This window comes from Pseudovirgaria hyperparasitica (genome assembly GCF_010093815.1).
Source record: "Pseudovirgaria hyperparasitica strain CBS 121739 unplaced genomic scaffold EJ05scaffold_30, whole genome shotgun sequence".
NCBI classification, from domain to species: domain Eukaryota; kingdom Fungi; phylum Ascomycota; class Dothideomycetes; order Acrospermales; family Acrospermaceae; genus Pseudovirgaria; species Pseudovirgaria hyperparasitica.
In genome coordinates this window covers 4,398-24,918 of record NW_022985578.1, presented here as the reverse complement: position 1 = coordinate 24,918, position 20,521 = coordinate 4,398, and the positions used below count along the sequence as shown (strand labels likewise).

General features: G+C 41.5%; 3 protein-coding genes across 3 annotated transcripts; 2 read left to right on the top strand and 1 right to left on the bottom strand.

Annotated features, from left to right (window-relative positions):
• Window positions 1-9,673: 9,673 nt before the first annotated feature.
• Window positions 9,674-13,817, top strand: EJ05DRAFT_420924 (RhoGAP-domain-containing protein; the record flags this gene model as incomplete). The annotated part of the gene is made up of 3 exons (XM_033741467.1): window positions 9,674-10,866; window positions 10,924-13,553; window positions 13,609-13,817. Coding segments are annotated over 3 exons (4,032 nt in total), but the record flags the coding sequence as incomplete, so codon positions are not given.
• Window positions 13,818-15,465: 1,648 nt separating this feature from the next.
• Window positions 15,466-15,977, bottom strand: EJ05DRAFT_446177 (Trm112p-domain-containing protein; the record flags this gene model as incomplete). Its single annotated transcript, XM_033742222.1, has 2 exons — window positions 15,466-15,699; window positions 15,792-15,977. 2 exons carry the CDS (start codon window positions 15,975-15,977, stop codon window positions 15,466-15,468), a joined length of 420 nt encoding a protein of 139 aa, XP_033595232.1.
• Window positions 15,978-18,178: 2,201 nt separating this feature from the next.
• Window positions 18,179-18,523, top strand: EJ05DRAFT_419773 (uncharacterized protein; the record flags this gene model as incomplete). The annotated part of the gene is made up of 2 exons (XM_033741456.1): window positions 18,179-18,245; window positions 18,297-18,523. Coding segments are annotated over 2 exons (294 nt in total), but the record flags the coding sequence as incomplete, so codon positions are not given.
• Between the last annotated feature and the right edge of the window lie 1,998 nt (window positions 18,524-20,521).

Below are 20,521 nucleotides of genomic sequence, written 5' to 3'. Positions count from 1 at the left end.
ATTCTATCTACCTAGACGACCGTATAGAGGTGGTCGGGCTAGTTCTTAAATCCGCTATTAGTTATCTTTATGAGAGCATTAGCGAGTAGTATAAAACTTCTCTTAATAATTCTATTTACTTAGGGATTATATATAGACGTAATCTTCTAATGAATTCTATAGAGTCGGAGAAGCTCCTCTATAGCACCTATATTTTCTCTACTACCGTTATAGGTGATTTTAGAAATGATTCCATATCTATAGATTACGTTCTTAAAGAGGAACTTTACGACGACTATGGACGTGGCCGCCGTACATGCCTCCGCCTTAGTCTATCCGCTTAGCTATTCTCGTATAGATACTACTTTACTATACCCTATGGAAGGTGGTAGTATCGTTACGTCTAAGTATATTCTTTACTAAAGAATAGGCGTTATAACGTGGTAGAGCCCTTTATTAAGACCTCCAAGGAGCTTACTTTGTTATTAATATTTATTATAGGTTTTCACGTGCTATCGCACGTCTCTACGTATATCTACCTACTAATACTTATCCTTAATCCTTCCGAGGGTCCCTTTACTATCTCTATAATCTATCTCGTCGTGAGTGGTAGTAATTATACACGCCCTAGTATTCGGATTCTTAATTACTCGTGTATATTAGTGATATCTATCTCCTCTCCGCTAGAGTATTTAGTTATATACGAGGAACTTTAGGTAGTCGGTTATAAAGGTCTTATACGCTCGGTTAGTTAGGTCGGTTAGCCTCTCGAGTATAGTAAGGTACTTCGTAATCCTCTACTATTTATCGCTATATTCATCTATTAAGGGAGACTTAATGGTAGTATAGTCGAGTATCTCTATCGTGTAATCTCTCCCGCTAATAGGCTTAATTAACGACGTCTCTAGCACGTCTATATATAGAGCTATATCCACGAACTCGTCTAGGTTAAAGGTAGGGACGTCTGGTGGTTCTTCTCCTTCGTATATCCGTAAGATACCGTTAGCGACTACGTTACGCTTTCTAGGTACGTGCCTAACTATAAAGTTCTATAGCTAAATCTACGCGAGCCACCTAGTAACGAGCGCCCCTAGTAAGTTAGTTATAGTATGGTTAATTTAAGTAACTAGAGTATTCGCGTCTATTTCTATAATAAAGTACGTACTATAGAGATATTACTAGAACTTCTATAACGCGTGGAGGAGGGCTCGGTACTCTAGTTTCACGGTGTCGTAGTTTCTCTTAGCTTTTAACTATATTCCTCTATTATACCGCGATAGCTAACGTTTATAATTCTCATTCTCCTATATTAACGTAGCCCCCTATCTAATGTTACTAGAGTCTACTACTAGGATTATATCTCCCGCACCTATCCCGTACCGTAACGTTATTAGTATAGGAGTAGTAGTTAGAGCTATCTTTAGCGCGTCTATCGAGGTCTACTCCTTAGCTATCTACTACTAGACCGATTTATTCTTTAATAGTATAAATAGCGGCGATGCGATAATAGCGTACCCGGGGATCCATATCTAGAAATATATATAAACGCCAAGGAAGGCTCGCATATTCGTCGTGTTTTTATAGGGTTTCTAGTCCCTAATAGTAGTAACCTTTTTATTACTCGGTCGCCTCCCTTTAATGCCGTAGACGTATTCTATAACGTTAGCGGCTTTAATATACCACTAAGTCTTCTTACTACTTAGAGCGTATCCGGCGCGCTCTATATCCGCGAGAACCTTATCCACGTTAATTAAATGTTCTAGGATATACCTACGAATTCTAGGTAGGGCCTCCTTAGAGTTATATTTCGTCGTGGGTCCTTTAATACCTAAGTTATCTAGGAATAGTAGAGCTCTCTCCGGGATGTGTTCTTATATAATAGTTAATATGATCCTAACGAACTAAGCTACTAAATTAGTGGCCCCTTAAGGTAATATTATCCCGCGTAGTAACCCTAGAGGCGTTATAAACCCCGTTAAGTCTCGGTAATGCTCTACTAATGGAATCTAATCATATCCTAAGAAGAAGTTAGTAAACGTTAAGACGGCTATCCCCGTAAAGTACTCCGAGAATTCTTTATACGAGGGCGGCGTGGCCGCATTACGAATAGTAACTCGGTTGATTTCTATCGCCGAATTAATTAACCTATGATCTCGTTCCTTATTAGCTTCCTTCTTCTTTTCCATAAGAAAATAGGCGTTTTAATAAGGACTACTATAGGGCTTAAGCCTTCCGCTATTAAGACGCTCTTTTAGAATCATGAGTACCTTCCTATAAAGGGCTCTAGGAATATTAAAGTTCTTAGCCTACTATACCTTATGTTCTACTATTCGGATCTCCTACGGAGGTGCTACCTCTTTATTAAATTTACTAAGGTATAAGAATTTCTATACTAGTACTTCCTCGCGATATAATAAGATTATATATAGTAACTTAAGTTCCGCGGGACGTAGCTCTATTCTAATCTTTAGCTAACTTATATGTAGAGGCGTTAGACGTGTTCCTAGCGGGATAGTTACCCTTTAAGGCTCTATTAGCCTATTAAACGCGTTAAGGCCTAGGTGGACGGCTAGAAGAAGTACCTACTATACGATTACTCGTTCACGCTAGTCTAGATACCCTAATAGATTCCTAGGGACCTTTCGGTGGGCTTCGGAGTTATCCATAGGGTGTACTTTAACTCCCTTTCTTTTATACATGGTAGCTATACTAAATCCCTTTAATACCCCGGAAGAATACCGTCTTTAGAGGCCGGTAGAGCCTACTATAAGCCGTTCTATTATCGTGCCTTATTTATATACGAAGGCAGCGTACCTCGCCGCCGTAACTAGGGCGGCTAAGTTATCTTTTCTCGATAACTAAGTAACATTTTTAGGCCGGATTTTCTCGGAAAGTAACTCTATATAACTTATTTCTATATCCGTATAAAAATATATCCTATCCCCTTTATTAGTAGGTTTACTAGACTCTATTTAGTATGGATTATTAGTTAAGGGTAGCCCTTAACTAATAATCCGGCTTAACTCCGGCTTCTAGCAACATACTCTACTATATAGTTAGTCTCTAGCTACGGAGTTACCCTCCTTCTCTAAGACTAGAATATACTCGTCCGGACTAGTTTCGAAGGTTATACATTCTTATCTATATACGGAGTAGACTATTAAGAGTACTTACCTAGAGGCTAACCTCTATACTATAAGTAAGGCCTACCTAGTATATAGCTCCCCTAGAATAAGGTTATAATTAAGTTCACTATACACGAATATCGAAGTGGCTGTAACGATCCAACCTATACGGATAGGGTATTACTATACTATTTCTACGAATAGAGTACTATACTAAGTAGCGCTAACTAAACTCGAGTTCTTTATATATAGTAGAAGCGAAGATATCGCTAGCCCGAGACGCCTCGTAGCATCTAGTCGAATACTATTTACCTACGCGCTACTATTAAATAGTACTATACTAGTCGCCCTTTTAGGACTAACTTCTATAGGGTACCTTAGATACTCGGCTACCAGCCTTACTATCCCTTCCTTAAGCTAATTAATATCTTATTATATAATAGCCGTCCCCGTGGCATGGAGGGGTGCTAATACGTTAAGTTTATTTATCTCGGGAGCCATAGCATGGTCGTTTCTTCCTTTCTTCTTAGCTCTCTCCTCTCGAGTCTTACGGACCTCTCTAGCTATAAAGTTAGGGGCGCCCTTCTTGAACACCGTATAACGTAAGTCGCTATTAAGGCTTAATAGTTCGCTAATAGTAATATTCATGGTTATCCCTAGAACGCGCACTAGCCATGCTTCGCTAGCTTCTATACTTAGCCGCTATCCCTCACGTAGATAGTTATTAAGCTTAACGCCTCGGATACGTGCCTTTTAACTAGGATTTAGGCTATCCCCTTTATCTATCTTATCCTTAGGCGCCGTTGGCTCTTGTTTAGACGTTCTCTAGTTACTACTCTTCTTACCGTCCTCCTATTCCTTAATAATTCTTATATACTACTCTTTACGCATTCCGCGGAGATAGATAATCTTTCTTTCCTTAGTATAATTAGGTATACTCTTCGTAATCCCCCTTCTAGATATTATAAGTATAGTAGGCTCTTCTAGGGCTATCTCCTCGCGGATATATCTATTACTAGCTACGTCGAAGTGTTCGTAGAATTCTATATATCTATCTTTCTTACTCTCGGGCGATATAACTTCTTCTTCCGAATCGCTATCCGCTAAGGTCTAGTAGGGACCCTTTATAGGTTTTATACTAATACTATATACTAGCACTCTCTATAAAGCGTTAATGTTTACTACGGACATGGAAATCTTTACTCCCCCTCCGTACTAGCTTAGACCGTTTTAAACCGTTACTATATAGTTCCGGATAGCTTATAGAGTAGCTTATAGCCCTACTAAGGAGGGTAGTAATAGGATTTCTTCTCTATTCGCCCCGAAACGCCCTCGGAATACTCGCACCCCGTTAATATTTAGTAATCCGTCTCTAATATATCCTACTATCTCCGGATATCTATATATTAGGTAATCTCCTCCGTACGTAATGTATATAATTAGTCTTTAAGGCCTATCCTAGGCTATAACGCCTCCTTAGGAGTCTCGGGTAGAGACGTATTCTCTATTCTATATATAATTCTATAGATAAACTTGCGTTAGTTCTATAGGCATGCCTCGTGCTTAGGGGTGTGTTAAAAGATTTAGCCTTCGCGCCTACTAGTTAATAATAGCCGAAAGTAGCTTAGGTTCGTACTTCTTAAGGGATGGGAATAAGGGATTAGAGGTAAAGTAGGACTTTATCTTAATTAACGTGAGGTCTAGTTTACTAAATCTCTCTACTATCTCGTTAAACTTATCCGATCCTAGCACGATATATACTTTAACTAGAGAGGGGTAGCTAAATTCATTAGTTCTTCTTTCTTTATATAACTACTCTTCTAAGCTAGTCTTCTTACTCCCTATCTTTGATTTATAGTATATAGCTATGGCTAGCTCTTATGCGGCTAAGTACTTATTAATACGAGCTAGTTCCTTAAGTACTCTAGCCTTTCGTAATACGAAGCTATAGATAATTACCTAGTTATAACTATATACTTCCATCGTGAGTTAACATTTCTCTATAGCCCGAGCCTTAAGACTATTAGGCAGCCCTTCTAGGAAGAGCTCTATTCGCGAATACGAGCTTAGGCTTCCTTTAGCCGTAAGTTTCTCCGTGATAATACGATACCGGGAGTAGTATATAGGGAGAGAGTAGGATGGGTCTACTTTAACTATTTCCACGTATTTTCGGATAAAGTAGATGGTGCCTTCCTTGAGGGCGGAGTTAAATAGAGAGAATTCCTTTAATAATTCTTCACGTAGCGTGGTCTACTACTATTTCTAAAATCTACTTATTCCTTTAATAGTAGGACGGAGATAGTCCTTGTAGTATGATAGTAGGGAGGTTATCTTCTTATTAGGCGGAACTTCATAGTTTATATATATGTTCTCGTACTTCTAAAGGAAGGCTATAATATTTATTCCTTTAAAGCGCTCGGGGGCTAGGGTAGATAGAGGTACTATTCTTCCTTGTCGCGTAAATGCTATGAAGAAGTTAAGTATCTCTCTACGAGTTACTAGGTCGTTGTTTTAAGCTTCTATCGTACTATTACTAGTAGTAGATATGCTAGTGGAGACGCTAGGGGTAAGGTTATTAGTTAAGGGATTACCTTAACTAAAGGTTGGCCTAATGCGTCTACCTACAACATCTATTATCCCTTCTCTATATTAATTAATCCCTTTATAAGGTGAACTATTACTATCGTCTTTATTAATATAAGATTCACGGTATCCTACTTATGTTATTATCTTCGTGTAAGGCGTTCCTAAAGTGATATACTCGTGTAGCCGTGTTTATAAATAATAGCTATAGTAGTACTAAATAGGTTGTATTTATCGTTTTTAAACTCTTCTTTACTACTTTATCTAGCCCTGTTTTATATTCTATTCCCCTGAGACATTTTCGAGTCGCGCTATCACCTATATTAGTATACGTATGCTTTTTACGGCTACTTTTAAGAGGCTAGCCCCTAGCGACTCCGGACTCCCTGTTTTCCGGACTCGTGGCTTCAATCTAGTAAGTCTAGACTACCTTATTAGGCACGCTATATACTTCCCCTAAGCTAGTTTCGGAGTCCTAATCTCCCCCTATAAGTTTATAGTCCGGGTATAACCTCTAAAATTATGGTAAGCTATCGCTACGTGTGTCCCTTTTTATAAATGGCTGTGTTCTTAGTATAGTAGTCGCGATGAACTTATAAGTATCTCTCCTAGGTATTATAAGTTCTCTTTAAACGCACGACTTCTTATTAGTTCTCTTTTACGATAGGACGGGTCTATATAATACTCTTAATTAATTCTTCAATAGCTAAGCCTAATAATCAATACCTATAGAGGCCTATAAACGTAAGGAAAGGTCGAATTATTAAATATTAGTGATGGGGGAAGCGTGCCGAGTAGAATGACCGAGGAAAACGCCCTCCTTAAATATATAATGAAGCTATGTAATCGAGCTAGGGACACATACATATGGGGCTGTAGGAGCGGCCTTCTATACTACTATCCTACGTCTATAATCCTTATAGATATAGGGACGTCTAATATAAATAGAACGCCCTAGGGTTGTCTTTAAAGCTTGAAGTATAGATAAAAGAGGTCTTAATTCATAAAAGAATTAGGTAAGAGCCGGGCTTATAACCTATAAAAGTTTTAAAAGGATATATATAAAATAGATATATATAATACCCTTAGGAGGATAGGTAGTATAGAAGGTATCTTGAATAAATAAGACCAAGGGACATAATATATAGTATATAAAGTATATTTAATTGAAAGGCTTGAAGAGACGACTATCTATAGCTATAGAAAGGTCTATATATATATAATTTACGTGCGTTATTATTAAGAATCGATAATATATATTAAATGGTATACTAAATACTAATAGTATTCTATAACTATCCGATTTAGTCTATTTTAGTACGCTAAGAGTTAATATATTAATTAATATATTACCTCTATCTATGTACTTCCGATTTCTATTTAATCTAATATAAGCTAGTACTAGCTTATATTAATATAAGTCTCCTAGTCTATAGTCTCTAAGAAAGTTATAGAGTCTAGTCTAGTCTCTAGAGTAGAATAGAGCTAGTTACCTCTAGAGTAGAGTAGAGATAGAATAGCTCTAGAGTAGAGTAGAGCTAGAATAGCTCTAGAGTAGAGTAGAGCTAGAATAGCTCTAGAGTAGAGTAGAGCTAGAATAGCTCTAGAGTAGAGTAGAACTAGAACTCTTCTATAGAATACTAGAGAATGTACTTCTATAGAATAGAATAGAGTAGAGCTAGACTCTTATTCTATATAACTTATATATTATATATAATAGATTATAAGGTTATTATATATATAAAACTTATACTATCTATAGAACTATCTATTATCTAAGACTATTATAGATTAAATTAAATTAGCTTTTAAATAGATTAAGGTCTAGCTAGCTATATACTAAAGAGAGTATACTATAGTATATATAGAAGGCTATTAGTATAGTATAGGGTTATTTAGAGGGTATTTAGATTACTTATAATATAGTAGAATAATAATTAGAAGGTATTATAGAGTTAGTAATAATATTAGTAGCTCTAGCTCTTAAGATATAACTTATAAGGAGGCGGGCTCTATACACTAACTAACTATACTAAAAGAACCGAATCTTAAAGCTACTACTTCAAGGGTGGAGTATACTACTTATATACGACTACTATACATATGTATAATTAACTAGTAGGCACGTGCCTAATAATATCTCCCCTTTTTAAAGGCGCGTGCCCTTACGTATTATAGGTATCTATCTTATAAAAGATAAACTAAACTAGCTATAATAGGCCTAGTATACGCGCTAGCCATACTAGGCCTAGTATAAACTATATACACATAATTAATATTTATAATGCCGCCTCTAGTACTAGACACGCTAACTTACTATAGTAACGTTACTACTATATTATCTATTATGTATATAAAGTACATGTAACGTAGTAAGCTAAACGGAATTATACGAAATTTAATAACGGTTAACTAGACCAAGAGTTAAACCCATGACCCCGTAGTAGCTTTAAGATTATATAAGAAGGTGGGCTCCACGTACTAACTAACTACTCTAAAAGGACCGAATCTTAAAGCTACTACTTTAAGGGTAGAGTATACTACTTATATACGACTACTATATACATATATAATCAACTAGTAGGCACGTGCCTAACATAACTATTATAGAGAATATAGTATAAAGGGAATAATAGTTTAATATTATAGAGGACTACAGGGAAGAAGTTAGTATATATCTAGCTATAAAGAGACTACTTAGAAGGATATAAGTAGAAATTAGTATAGAGTATTCTAATCTATTATAGAGCTAGCGCTACTAAGAGAGACTAGTAGAGTAGATAATATATATTACTACTACTATTATATATTTTAAATCTTTAGACTCTTTTTCTTTATTTATAGTAGTATAATAATATATTATAGAGAGGGAATAGAAGAGGGAATAGAAGAGAAAAAGATAATAATAAGAAGCCTTAGGTGTACTAGAAAATTAATAGTCCGCGCCGCTAAGGGCTATAGATTTTTTACCTACTACTAAACGCGATACTAGAGGCTTATAACTAGAACTTATCTATAATACCGCGTCTATAAGTTATAAAAAGTATATAGAATTACTTAGGGTAGCTAGGAGCATGATTTATCGGAATAGATTTTTAATTAAGGTCGTGGTTAATTTATTATAAGGGAAAAGGTGGTTTTTTAGTCGTGGTTTTGGTAAGGGCGCTAGCGGGAACTTGTATCTTTTTATAAGATTCCGTAGGAATAGTCATAATATAAATTAGACGCTCAAGAAACCCCCGTTCTATAGGGGCTTAGACGAGTAGAGATGCGCACTTATAGAAAAGAGCCCATGAATGAACGTAGTGGTAATTAAGCATTTTCACGGCGTCAAGCCAGAAGGCAAATAGGGGCTTGTGTTCTAGCTCACTAACCACTTATCCTTGAGAAATGCAAATGACCCTGTCCTTCCCACTCTCCCGTCTAGCCTATCCCTCGTCCCATACCAGTTAGTACAGGCTCAAGAGCCGCGGGCGGTCACACCCACGATGCACGAATTATGGGCATGGCAGAACAAGTGACTACATAGGTAGGTGTATGTATGTATATGTGTATGATATGCGGAGGATTCAATGAGCCTCATGGTTGGTACTATGGTAGGTACTAGTAATCCTTTAATCTATTGAACGATTAGGCTTTAATAGCATACCGGGTGCTTTAGCTGCTTTCATCGCTGTACGAGCAGCTAATGGATTGATTCATTGAACATAGGTACTACCACCACCATTACCACCACCATTACCACCACCATTACCACCACCACAGTCTGTATACTTCTTCCACCTGCAAATTTACCAATCAACACGCACACGCCAATCCAGGCTTTACATTTCTGCGCAATCCAGCTAGCTAATTCTTGCAGTCACTGTCATCTACCAGCACTGTCGCAAGTTCCAACACCCGCTACCCCGGCGCTACATCCTCGAAGTCGCGACAGGGTCGGCGGCATGTACCAGAGCCAGGGTCGGGCTGCCGGCTATCATGAGGATGCTACTATTACTTCCACAGCACATTCCACCATCGCTAAACCCACTTCTTCCTCTTCTCTCGCTGACAACTACCGAGCTCTCCGCGAGTCCTCTTCCCTCTCCACCTCCCACGCCTCTCCTCTGCGAACAAGTGATCATCTCGCTGGCCGAGTGAGACACGTCCCCAGTCCCCTCCAGCGGTCGGGCCCTTCGCCCTTCTCTGTCAACGGTCGGCCGCACCATACGCACCACGAAGAACCGTGCTCGCCCCGAGAGAAGCTTGAAGCTCGCCTGGCCTCGGAGGAAGCTACTCACTCTACGAACGGATCGAGCACCCCTACACAGGCCTTCATCGAGAAAGGGCTGCCCCAGTCTAGCAAACCTGGCACACACGTACGGCTTCGCAACGTCTCAGCGTCAGTAGCGTTTCCTGTCGGTATAACACCTCCTTCATCTCCCATTACCATGCAGTCTCAATCGAGACCACAACACACCGAAACACGACCGACACCTCCTCGCAATGACTCGATCGACTCAGCAGTGTCATCCATATCCTCTAATACTTCTCAACAGTTCAATCGGCCCATTCCATCTCACTCTTACCAGTTCTCTCACGAGAGCGTGTCTCCAAACCCTCCTGATATGGCGACTTTGTTGATCTCGACTGGGTCAGCAGAAGCAGCGGTGAAGAATCTCTGGAAAGAGAAGCAAAGCGCCTCTGTGCATAATGCTCAACTCTGGCGGCTAGTTGAAAAACAACGAGCCATGATCCTGGGTCTGAATAAAGATCTTGAAAGGGCATTGAAGGATAAAGAGAGGTATCGAAAGAAGTTGAAAGAGCAATTAAGTCAAATGCCGCCGCTTCCAGGAACAGTTCAAAAGACTGAGCAAGCTTCGCAGAGGGACCTAAGCCAATTCCCCGCAGATGGCATAGAGGTCCACGACGGCTTCTCAAGTAGTACCAGTGCCTTGGAAGATGGAAGGGCTAGTAGTGCTTTGGAGTTTCGTAAAGGTTCGGAAGCCGTACCCACGCAGTTGCAGCAAGGGTCCCCCTTAGAACAATCGCCAATCCAACCAAGCAGCTCTGTTTCAGAAGCAGGCTCAACGAAGCGCGCGCTGAGTGCAGATACCTCTGCTCTCGACTTTCGCGCTCTAAGGGCTGCAACACATGTGCCATCATCGTTACAAAACGCCACAAGCCCAAACACGCGGTCGTCGGCTCCAGCCCATGACCATGACCAGACGCATCCAGCGAACATCACCCAAAGCTCTGACCTAGACGTATCGTCATATGCACAAGTAAAACTAGGAGCACCTGCTGTCTCAATCACGCAAGCAACTCCAATCATCGGTGCAAATGGTTTCGAATACTTTGTGCCTCCTCTGCGGAAGGCTCCCCCAGCGCCGCTCGACCTGTCGAGTAGTAAGCGCGTCAGTGCTTCTCTACACCAAGCCAATCAAAGCGAGGAGTCAGACACGGACTACGATGACATTCTCGGAGTAACCGAGATTCCTCAACCCGACAGAGGACGGCGGAAAACGAGGGAAGATGACGATCGAGTGCGCGAAGCTCTAGCGAGTCAAGAGGATGAAGCTCGCAGTCGATCAAAGAGAAAGAGTAAAAGCAAAAGTAAAAACACACCCCAATCCGCTGCCCCAGAACCAAAAAGTGGCCAAGGGGTAACTCATACTTCTCCAATATTGTATCTTCCAAAATCCCCTAGACAGCTTCCATCCGCACCAGCCTCCCTGAATGCCATACTCAGTCCAGTCGGCTCGGAAAAGTCCGCGAAACGAGGAAACGTAATTTCTCCACCTATATTGAGTCCTGGACTTCCCGTAAGCCCTCGCCCGAGCGACCGACCTATAGGATCACCCGCCCCTAGACTACCTCATCAAGCCATGGTGTCCCCTCCTATGTCACCGAGAGCCAACGGCTTGCCATTGTCCCCCCGAGCTCCGAGGCAGCCACTTCCCCTTCCACCAAACACTCCTCTATCCTTTGCGTCGCCACATCTTGCACGTGCAGTGAATTATGGAAAAGCTCAAATTCAGCCGACGATCAACACTGACCTACACTTAAAACCACCTGACTTGACGGCTGAAGAGAAGAGTTCTCATGGCTTGTCGGAGCCTTCGAGTCCTCAGATCATCGACCGATCGCTAATGTGTGACCAGTATCCAGGAATTTTACTACCCCCAAACTGCCTTCCACTTATTCAGGTCAAGGTTTCATCCTCACGCCTACGTCCATCTAGGCATAGTATGCTGGCAACGAAATCTCTGGATGAAGATGTCTTTACGTTGGCCCTGTATGCAAGGTCAGACAACAGACAACTTTGGCGTAATGAGAAGACTATTGGAGCACTTCCAAACCTCCACCAGCAGCTACAAATGCTTTGTCCTGAGTACACTGCTTCGCTACCCGATCGAAGTCTCTTCAATGGTCATGCACCTGCGAAGATTGATGCTCGCAGAACTGCTTTGACGAAATACTTCGATGAGCTTCTAGACACCCCGATCGATGAAATTGCAGCTATGGTCGTGTGCGAATTCTTTTCTTCGGACGTGATTGGATGTGAGGTAGACGAAACGTTATCACCGATCGAGGCACCGTCGTCAGCCGGCGGCATTTCAAGCAAGGGTAAATCCCGAATGTATGGATATTTGACAAAGCGCGGAAAAAACTTCGGAGGCTGGAAAGCCAGATATTTTGTGCTAGAAGGACCCGAACTTCGCTATTACGAGTCTGACGGCGGTGCTCACCTTGGGACTATCAGATTACAAAGTGCTCAGATTGGCAAACAGTCACAACAGCAGCAAACATCTTCTCAGGACGATAGTGACAATCAGTTTCGGCACGCCTTCCTCATCCGTGAGCCGAAAAGGAAAGACTCAACCAGCCTTGTCCGACATGTTCTCTGCGCTGAAAGTGATGGAGAGCGTGACCAGTGGGTCGATGCCTTGCTCCAGTATGTTGAATGCACAGATGATGGAGTGATATCCCCAAGTGACAAGAAAGCCATCCACTCAAACAAAAATGAGCTTCGTTCTCAGCGAAAGGAGAACTCTCCTACCGACAAGTTCGACAGAGATGATAATCTACAGGCCATGAAGTATGAAGAGGCAGTTCAAAGAGACGCTCCGCAAAAAGGCCCTACGTTGCGTCAGCATCACGTTATGCCTTCACCGACCCATCGTAGTTTTGACAGTGGACGGCAAAATCATCCCGCTATATCGGGACCGACAAACGGCACTGTTATTCATGACACTGGTATATGGGGCAATAAATCTCTCGAACCGACTTCAGTCAAAATCAAGAAACGAAGCATATTCGGATTCGGTGGCAAGATCACACCGGACATTGTGGGAGACCATATTCCGTCTGAACCTCTTATGGCTCCGCCGCCGAACAGAGTCATATTTGGATTGCCGTTGGCAGAAGCTGTAAAGCATTCGGCACCAATTGGTATAGACACTCAGTTGCCAGCTGTGGTCTACCGATGCTTAGAATACCTTCAAGCTAAGGGCGCAGAGCACGAGGAAGGTATCTTCAGGTTGAGTGGGTCTAACATTACGATCAAAGCATTGCGCGAACGTTTCAACAACGAGGGGGATGTGAGACTTCTCGATGGGCAACTGCATGACATGCACGCCGTCGCATCTCTCCTCAAGCTCTACTTGCGCGAATTACCAGCCTCAATACTGACACGCGACCTTCACCTAGCCTTCCTCAGGGTTCTCGAACCATCTACAGCTCGGGAAGATAGGGTCTGGGTACTGAATGAGCTGGTACATAAGCTACCTTCCGTCAATCGCGAGCTGCTACAGGCTTTATCCTCTTTCCTTATAGACATTGTCACCAATTCCGATGTCAACAAGATGACAATCAGGAACGGTAGGTCCTCCACTGACGATGCATAATCAAAACTTGCCCACTAACAGAAACACAGTCGGTATTGTTTTCGCGCCAACACTGAACATTCCTGCGCCCCTAATATCTCTGTTGCTAACTGAGTACTCTGACATCTTTGGGCATGTCCCACAACCCGACGAGATGGCGCGTCAACCTCGAGAAATCACCGTTACCGCGCCTCCAGAGGATTCCGACGCCATTCGTTCGCCACGGCACCAGATGTTCTCAAACTTACCCACACCTGCTTACAACCAGCATACCTTCAACCACGACATGACTCTCCCACCCCAAGGTATCAACAAGGATCCGGGCACCGGATACGATACAGGATTCATTCCGCTGCAACAATCATACGACACTACGATATACCAGAGCCACGATAGTGACTCTGTCAGTTTAAATGAGGCTGTGCAGTCGGCATCGGCCAACGCCAAGGATGCAAAATCGCGACGGAGAGAAAGCAATATGCTCCTTAGTATGGGAGGGATGCAGGGGATGCAGAGCATGGCCTTTGGCCGGGTAGCAAACAGGACAAGCATGACGCCAGAATTACGTGAGGAGCAAGGATACCCTAACCCGAAAGGGCTACGTGACATGGGCAGTTGAAAAGGGAGACAGGAATGGCAGCTACGGCCAGGTCTTACTCATCTGTGGGTCAATCCACATGCATGGTTGCGGTCTTCATTGTGAGCTCCGCCATCGCCTCCCGAGCTAACACGCCGTACAAGGCAGCATCACTTAAAACGACCAACACAAAAAGCACCTGCACCCGGTCGGCGCGACAACGGCCTCTGTTGTAACAACTCGTTCGCATTTTTGAGCGCCTACGAATTTACGATTGCAATCTGCAGTCACTCTCACCGACTTAACACAGCGCCCACGCCACCGTCACACTGAAACACAGCACGTAGATTCTTATCATCACATTATAGGCGTTCGACGTGCTTGCTACCGGGTTTCAACAAACGAGGCCACATGGGAAATACGAGTGCACGCTGCAATGCTCTTTCGTGAAGCTTCGCAGTATGTGCACTGCTCAGGCATGTATGACTCACTCGCGGCCCGACGCAAGACCTGAAGTATGAATTTTCACGCAGCTCGCTGATCGGCGATTCTATCTTCAGCACCTCGAGTCACTCGGACTCGGACTGTCCTTCAGTAACAGTTGACCCCTTTGCTGTCTTCACGAGTCGTGCATGTCCCTTAACTTTTCAAGACCCCTGTTTTGGTTTAGACGATAACGCGAATATTTCCCACTGTAACGCATACTACATACACTCAGCCGGGTTATCAACGATTTCACAGCAATTAATGCAAGAGCAATATATCCATGGCCTATTTTGTTTTAAATTTTTATTCCTGAGGGCATGTATGTAATCTCTGTTTGAGCGTCATGCCATAATTGGATTTCTATGTCGCGTGGAGTCTGTGTATCTGATATGGCGGATGTCCTGCGACCCAATGTAATCCCTTCCTCGATGCATGTTGTGCCTTTTCATGTTGAGCTTGTTGCGGCCCTGTCTAAAAGGGCGTTTTGAGATGCTCGTTCTCCGGGTTACCTCAGCCTCACGCTAATCTGGGCAGTGCGGCTCGGTGTCAGGACCCGCTCTACCACCGCAATCTGTTGTTCGCAGGAAGAGTTCTGGATAGCACGATTGGCTGAACCGCAGCCGGTATCCATATCAAGCACGTCGGGAAAGGCGCAAGGCAACAACTGCAACTGCTTACTCGTCTTTGGTACGTCCCGTCCAACTGTTTTATCAGCGAGCACATCGTCTTTCCTATGGCGCTGCACGCAGACTCGGCTCCCGCTGTATCCCAGCACTCCATGAATATTGTGCCTCGATGGTCCAGAACGTTGTGCATCGACGCCACGCGTTATGCGTACTGACCCTCACACCATATGACTTGGCAACAGAAAATTTGCAATACCCTCTTTGATAGCGTATTCGTGCCCGCAGTTTCCACAAACGAGTTTGCCCTCCATGATGCACGTTTGTACGAGTAGATTATGCAGATCCCTGAGAGTTTGTGTGGGTTCGCTGTCAGTCGCATCAGGGTCGAGATTTTCGGTGCTGAATAGGTCGGTACACGATGGCTGAGTTTCGGAGAGTTGGGGAAGACCAAGCTGCATGGTGCAATTAGTTTGAGTCTTGCTGCGTATTGCAGTCACGTGTGATGATACGATGCGAAAGGGTTGCTTTCGAAGAAAGTGCGTACCTCGTTGCACATGGCTCTCAGAGCGGCCCACTCCACTCGCGGCAAGATATTGCGGATGAATAGCGGGTTGATGTCGGTCTCGACGATTTCGAGCTCTACGTCGCGTGGGTGTAGTGGAAAGGCATCGCTGCTGGACTTGCATGCTTTGCGGGCGCACATGAGGAAATTGAGGGTGAGGATTTTCATGACGGGCACCGATCAGCAGTAGACGCAGAGAAGAGATCTTACTGGGAATGAGGGTAACAGCAGAGATTGGGACAGGATTCTGCTGGTTGCGTCCACACAAGAAGCAAACTTGATGCGAAACAACGTTGAGAATTCGATAGTGGTGTGTATGTCATGTCTGAAGAAATAATTTCAGCAGCTCGCGGGGGTTGGCACCAGCCACTAGAGCCGCTTCCCTAGGCAGCAACGTCACGCATGTTTTCAGCAATCCAACAGTGCTCTCCTAACAGCGACAGTTGCATTTTTTATTCGTTATTCTAATATCTGAATACATCTCAGTCCTAGCTGTGATATCAAAATCCCGGTTCCTATTCGAAATGATAATTCAGTAACTGCCGGAGATGCCCTGCGTAGATGCATTCCAACAAAGAGCATAATAGGTAGCTAATTGATTTGAGGAAAAGACAACCTGTCTATTCTGCGGCATGAGCTTCGCTTCTTCAGATGGTCTAAAGGGTATAAAAAATAACGCGATTCAATCCACAGCTAGATTTCAGATGGAGAGCATTGACGTGGTTGAGGCCATGTCAGTCGTTCGGGACCAAGACAAGGCTAGAGAGATATTGCAAGTCGTACAAGACGAAAGGACATCAAGTGGAAAGTGAAGCGTAGATGCATCGACAGTGGAGGTCGAGGTCATATAAGACAGGACCTAGGAATTAAAGGACCAAGAATGAGAATGAGAACGGTGATAGAGATATAAGGTAGGTAGCCAATGGATGGGTTGAGGCTTAGCAGATTAGTAGATAATTAGTCGCAAAGGCTTGTTGCCCAAACAAGGAAGAGCGCGATCTCGCTGGCGGACATGCCGAACTTTGCTTCAACTTTGACCGCAACTGCTCGCGGCTTCTTCTATCATGTCCACTCGAGCTCACCGATCGTCCACCTACGCGAACTCGACATGTTCGTCAATTTCTCTTGAGTCTTTAAGTCCTAATGTCGCCTTCGTCCTTTAATCTAGCGGTGAGATCTTCAGCACTATACAAACTTCGCTGCAACTGCCAATGTAGAAGCAGACATAGCCCCTGATCTACATGCTCGACTCCAAGCTGCCTTTAAGATATCACCCAGAGATCCGTCTCAGGCGATTCGTCGATAAATTCTCCCGGTCGTTCTAGAGCAGACGTGCAGTGGTTACACTGTTATGTTCTCTCGCCGAGCGGACGTGATCGACTAAGTACGCCCTCGCCTAGAAAGCCTGAGGCGGATGCTTCCGCTGAGCACGCCATCCGTTTCTCATCTGACCCAAATCTTCTCCACGGTGCATAGTTGGCTGGGGCTGGTACGTATTACGCGAATCCTTCGGCTGATTGACATGAATGACGTTGAACCATCAATTAGACCATGGTAGTGCTGTAGTATGCACAAGGCTGCGGTTCATTTTCGACTTCAGCTGGTTGGGCCTCTGTCATCGCAAGTCTCTAGCCAATGGCCAGGACTGCTATACCCTGTTCACTGTCACAAACGATCGGTTATGCTGCAAGGCGTTCATGAGGACCTGTCTGTGCTTTGGTTCAGCATACACGCGGCGCTGTAAGGGCCATATGACGGCTGGTTAAACGGTCTGGCCGACATGGCACATACCAGAAACGACCACGATATATATTTATACTGGGGATTCTTGTGAGTTCCCACGTTTGAGGTACTAAGTGATGTAGATGCCTAAACTGACATTATATTATTATCTTTATGAGAACTATTCGAGTGGCTTGGATCCTGACCCAATAGTATTCAACTACCAGACCTTTCTCTTGATTGGTCTTAGTCTTTATTTTCCATTCGGTTATGTATATGCTTCCATACGCTTCAGTGTATAGTCGCCACCTCCAAACAGCATCTACCGATTGATTCATACTTAGCAAATCATACATTATCACCAATAGATCGTTCGATTGTGTGCAAATCAAAACACTGACGCACGGTATTTTCAGTACGCAGCAATTCTCGGTCTCACATCTCTGTGTTGAAATAGACTCAAAGCATTTCGACTATTCGATCTCCACGTCCATGTTACAATCCCTTCATCCGAGTATTGCCATCCAAGTCATCATTTAATTACACCATCATTCACAGATCACATACTGGATAAGGACTATTCTAATTCGATGTCGGATCGAAAAGCTACTACATGTCAAAATAGAACAATCGTAGAAGCTGAGAGATGGAATGATGTCAGAGACCCACAGGAACGCCGCAAGATCCAGAACAAACTAGCACAAAGGCGATTCAGTGAGTTTGCCACAACGAAGAAGTCGTATATTTAACTAAATTAGATTGTAGGAGAGAAACAAAAGGTGCAGCGAGAGGAAAGTGAAAAGAGTTTGCGAAATCAACGGTGGGCTGGATCCGCCTACACGAGCCCTGAATCACAAGAGCTACAATCGAGTACAAACTTATCTGGATTACCTTGGGGAGGAATATCTATGCAGTGTATAGTGGAGTCGGGCAGAGCAAGAGAACAGCAATCACAACAGAGTTCTCCTAAAAACTCTATGTATGCTGCGACATCACGGATATTGGGCAGTGCGAGGTAAGTAGTGCTGTGGGTCTGTCATGTTTCCTGCTGAATGGATGTAGTGGCTAAATATATGCCACAGGCTAGGACTACGTCTGACCGACCACTTCGCCCGGGGAGCGCCGGCATGGCAAAGCTTTCCATTCACCTACCCCTTTGGACAACCGGAGTGCGGGAGACGGTGATTCCTCGATCTCTTGGCGCCAACCGCACATAAGCTTTTCTCGATGACTGTACAGATTCGGAATCGTAGGCTACCGACAGTAAGGTAAAGCCTACTTCAAGTAGCTAAAGTACTATCTTATTACCATATTAGCCTCTGTTAGCGCCTATATTAGCTGCTTCTACGGCCTTCATAGCTTACGATAAATGTTCCTAGAGATTACGGAACAATTGTTCTTTAGACCTAGTATATAATTTATTATATAATATCTCTTCTAAAATACTTTACTCTAAAGTACTTCTATAACTACTTATAGATAGATAGATCTCTTCTAGACTAATAGAACTCTTATAAACTTATATAGAGTATATAGTTATAGATCTAAGATAAGTAGAAAGAGATACTCTAAGTCTAATAGATCTTCTAATAAAAGTAGTATCTAGAGTAGATTTAAGAACTATAGAAGAAGCTAAGTAAATAGATATATAAGGGACTAATTATTAGAATAAGTACTAGAATAGACTTAACTAGACTACTATAGTCTAGTATAGTTCTATAATAGAAGAACCTAGACTAAGTTAGCTAGAATAAGTAAGATTACTATATAAGTAGATTATATATACTTAATTTCTACTCTTTAGAAATTAACCTTATTATAAGAGTAGACTACTCTTTTAAATATATTTCTAAATTCTTCTATAATCTATTAGACTACTATCTTATATCTATAATTCTTATATTTTAATTTCTCTTTATATAGTATAATAGTAGTTTATAGAAATAGCTCTAACTACTTATTATAATACTTATAGTACTGTCTCTTATAGTAGATCTTCTTTTTACTTAAATAAGAAGAATAGTCTATCTATAACTACCTCTACTAATAACTATATCTTATAGACTATTATACTAATAACTTATATAATATTCTATATAATTATAGAAGATATAATAGAATATAAGAATAGAGTCTATTATACTCTATCTTAGTCTAGTTTAAACTATACTAGATCTAATCTTAATATAAGACTAGACTCTATTAATATTAATAAGTTAATTTATTAGCACTATCTAATATTAACTATACCCTATAATAATATATATACTAGACTATATAAAGAGAGATAATATTATATTAGACTTAACTTAAGTAATAACTATATAAACTTAATAAAGCTTAAGAATATACTATAAGACTTAAAGCTATATTATATACTTTAGTTCTAGTAATAATTAATTTATATCTATATAGATCTATACTAACTAAAATAGTCTATTCTAGTCTACTACTATCTTAATTACTCTAATCTAAGAAACTATCTTACTTTAATAGTAAAAGTAAAAAGAGTCTCTATATATAGATTTACTAATATAGCTAATTCTTTTATCTATTTATAAATAATAGTAATAAAATTAGATTTATCTAGAACTACTCTAATCTAATATCTTTAGAATATTAGATAGTATACTAAATTAAATACTCTAAGAATACCTATAACTAGAATATATTTACTAAATTTCTTCTTTAATATTTTAGTAATAGAGCTAAATAATATAACTAGACCTAGAGCTATATCATTAAGACTTAATAATAAGATAATTAGTTACTATTATAGCTTCTTAAATATCTTTAGTCTCTCTAGAGAGAAGCTAAAGAAGATTATATAATTTAATACTATAATAACTTTAAATAGTCTCTTACTCTAAATATAAAGAACTATCTTAATCTTATAATAATAATCTCTATAGATCTCTAAGCTCTTATAAATCTTATAAAGTAATACTAGTATATAATAAATAACTAATATTATACTAGTATATAACTAT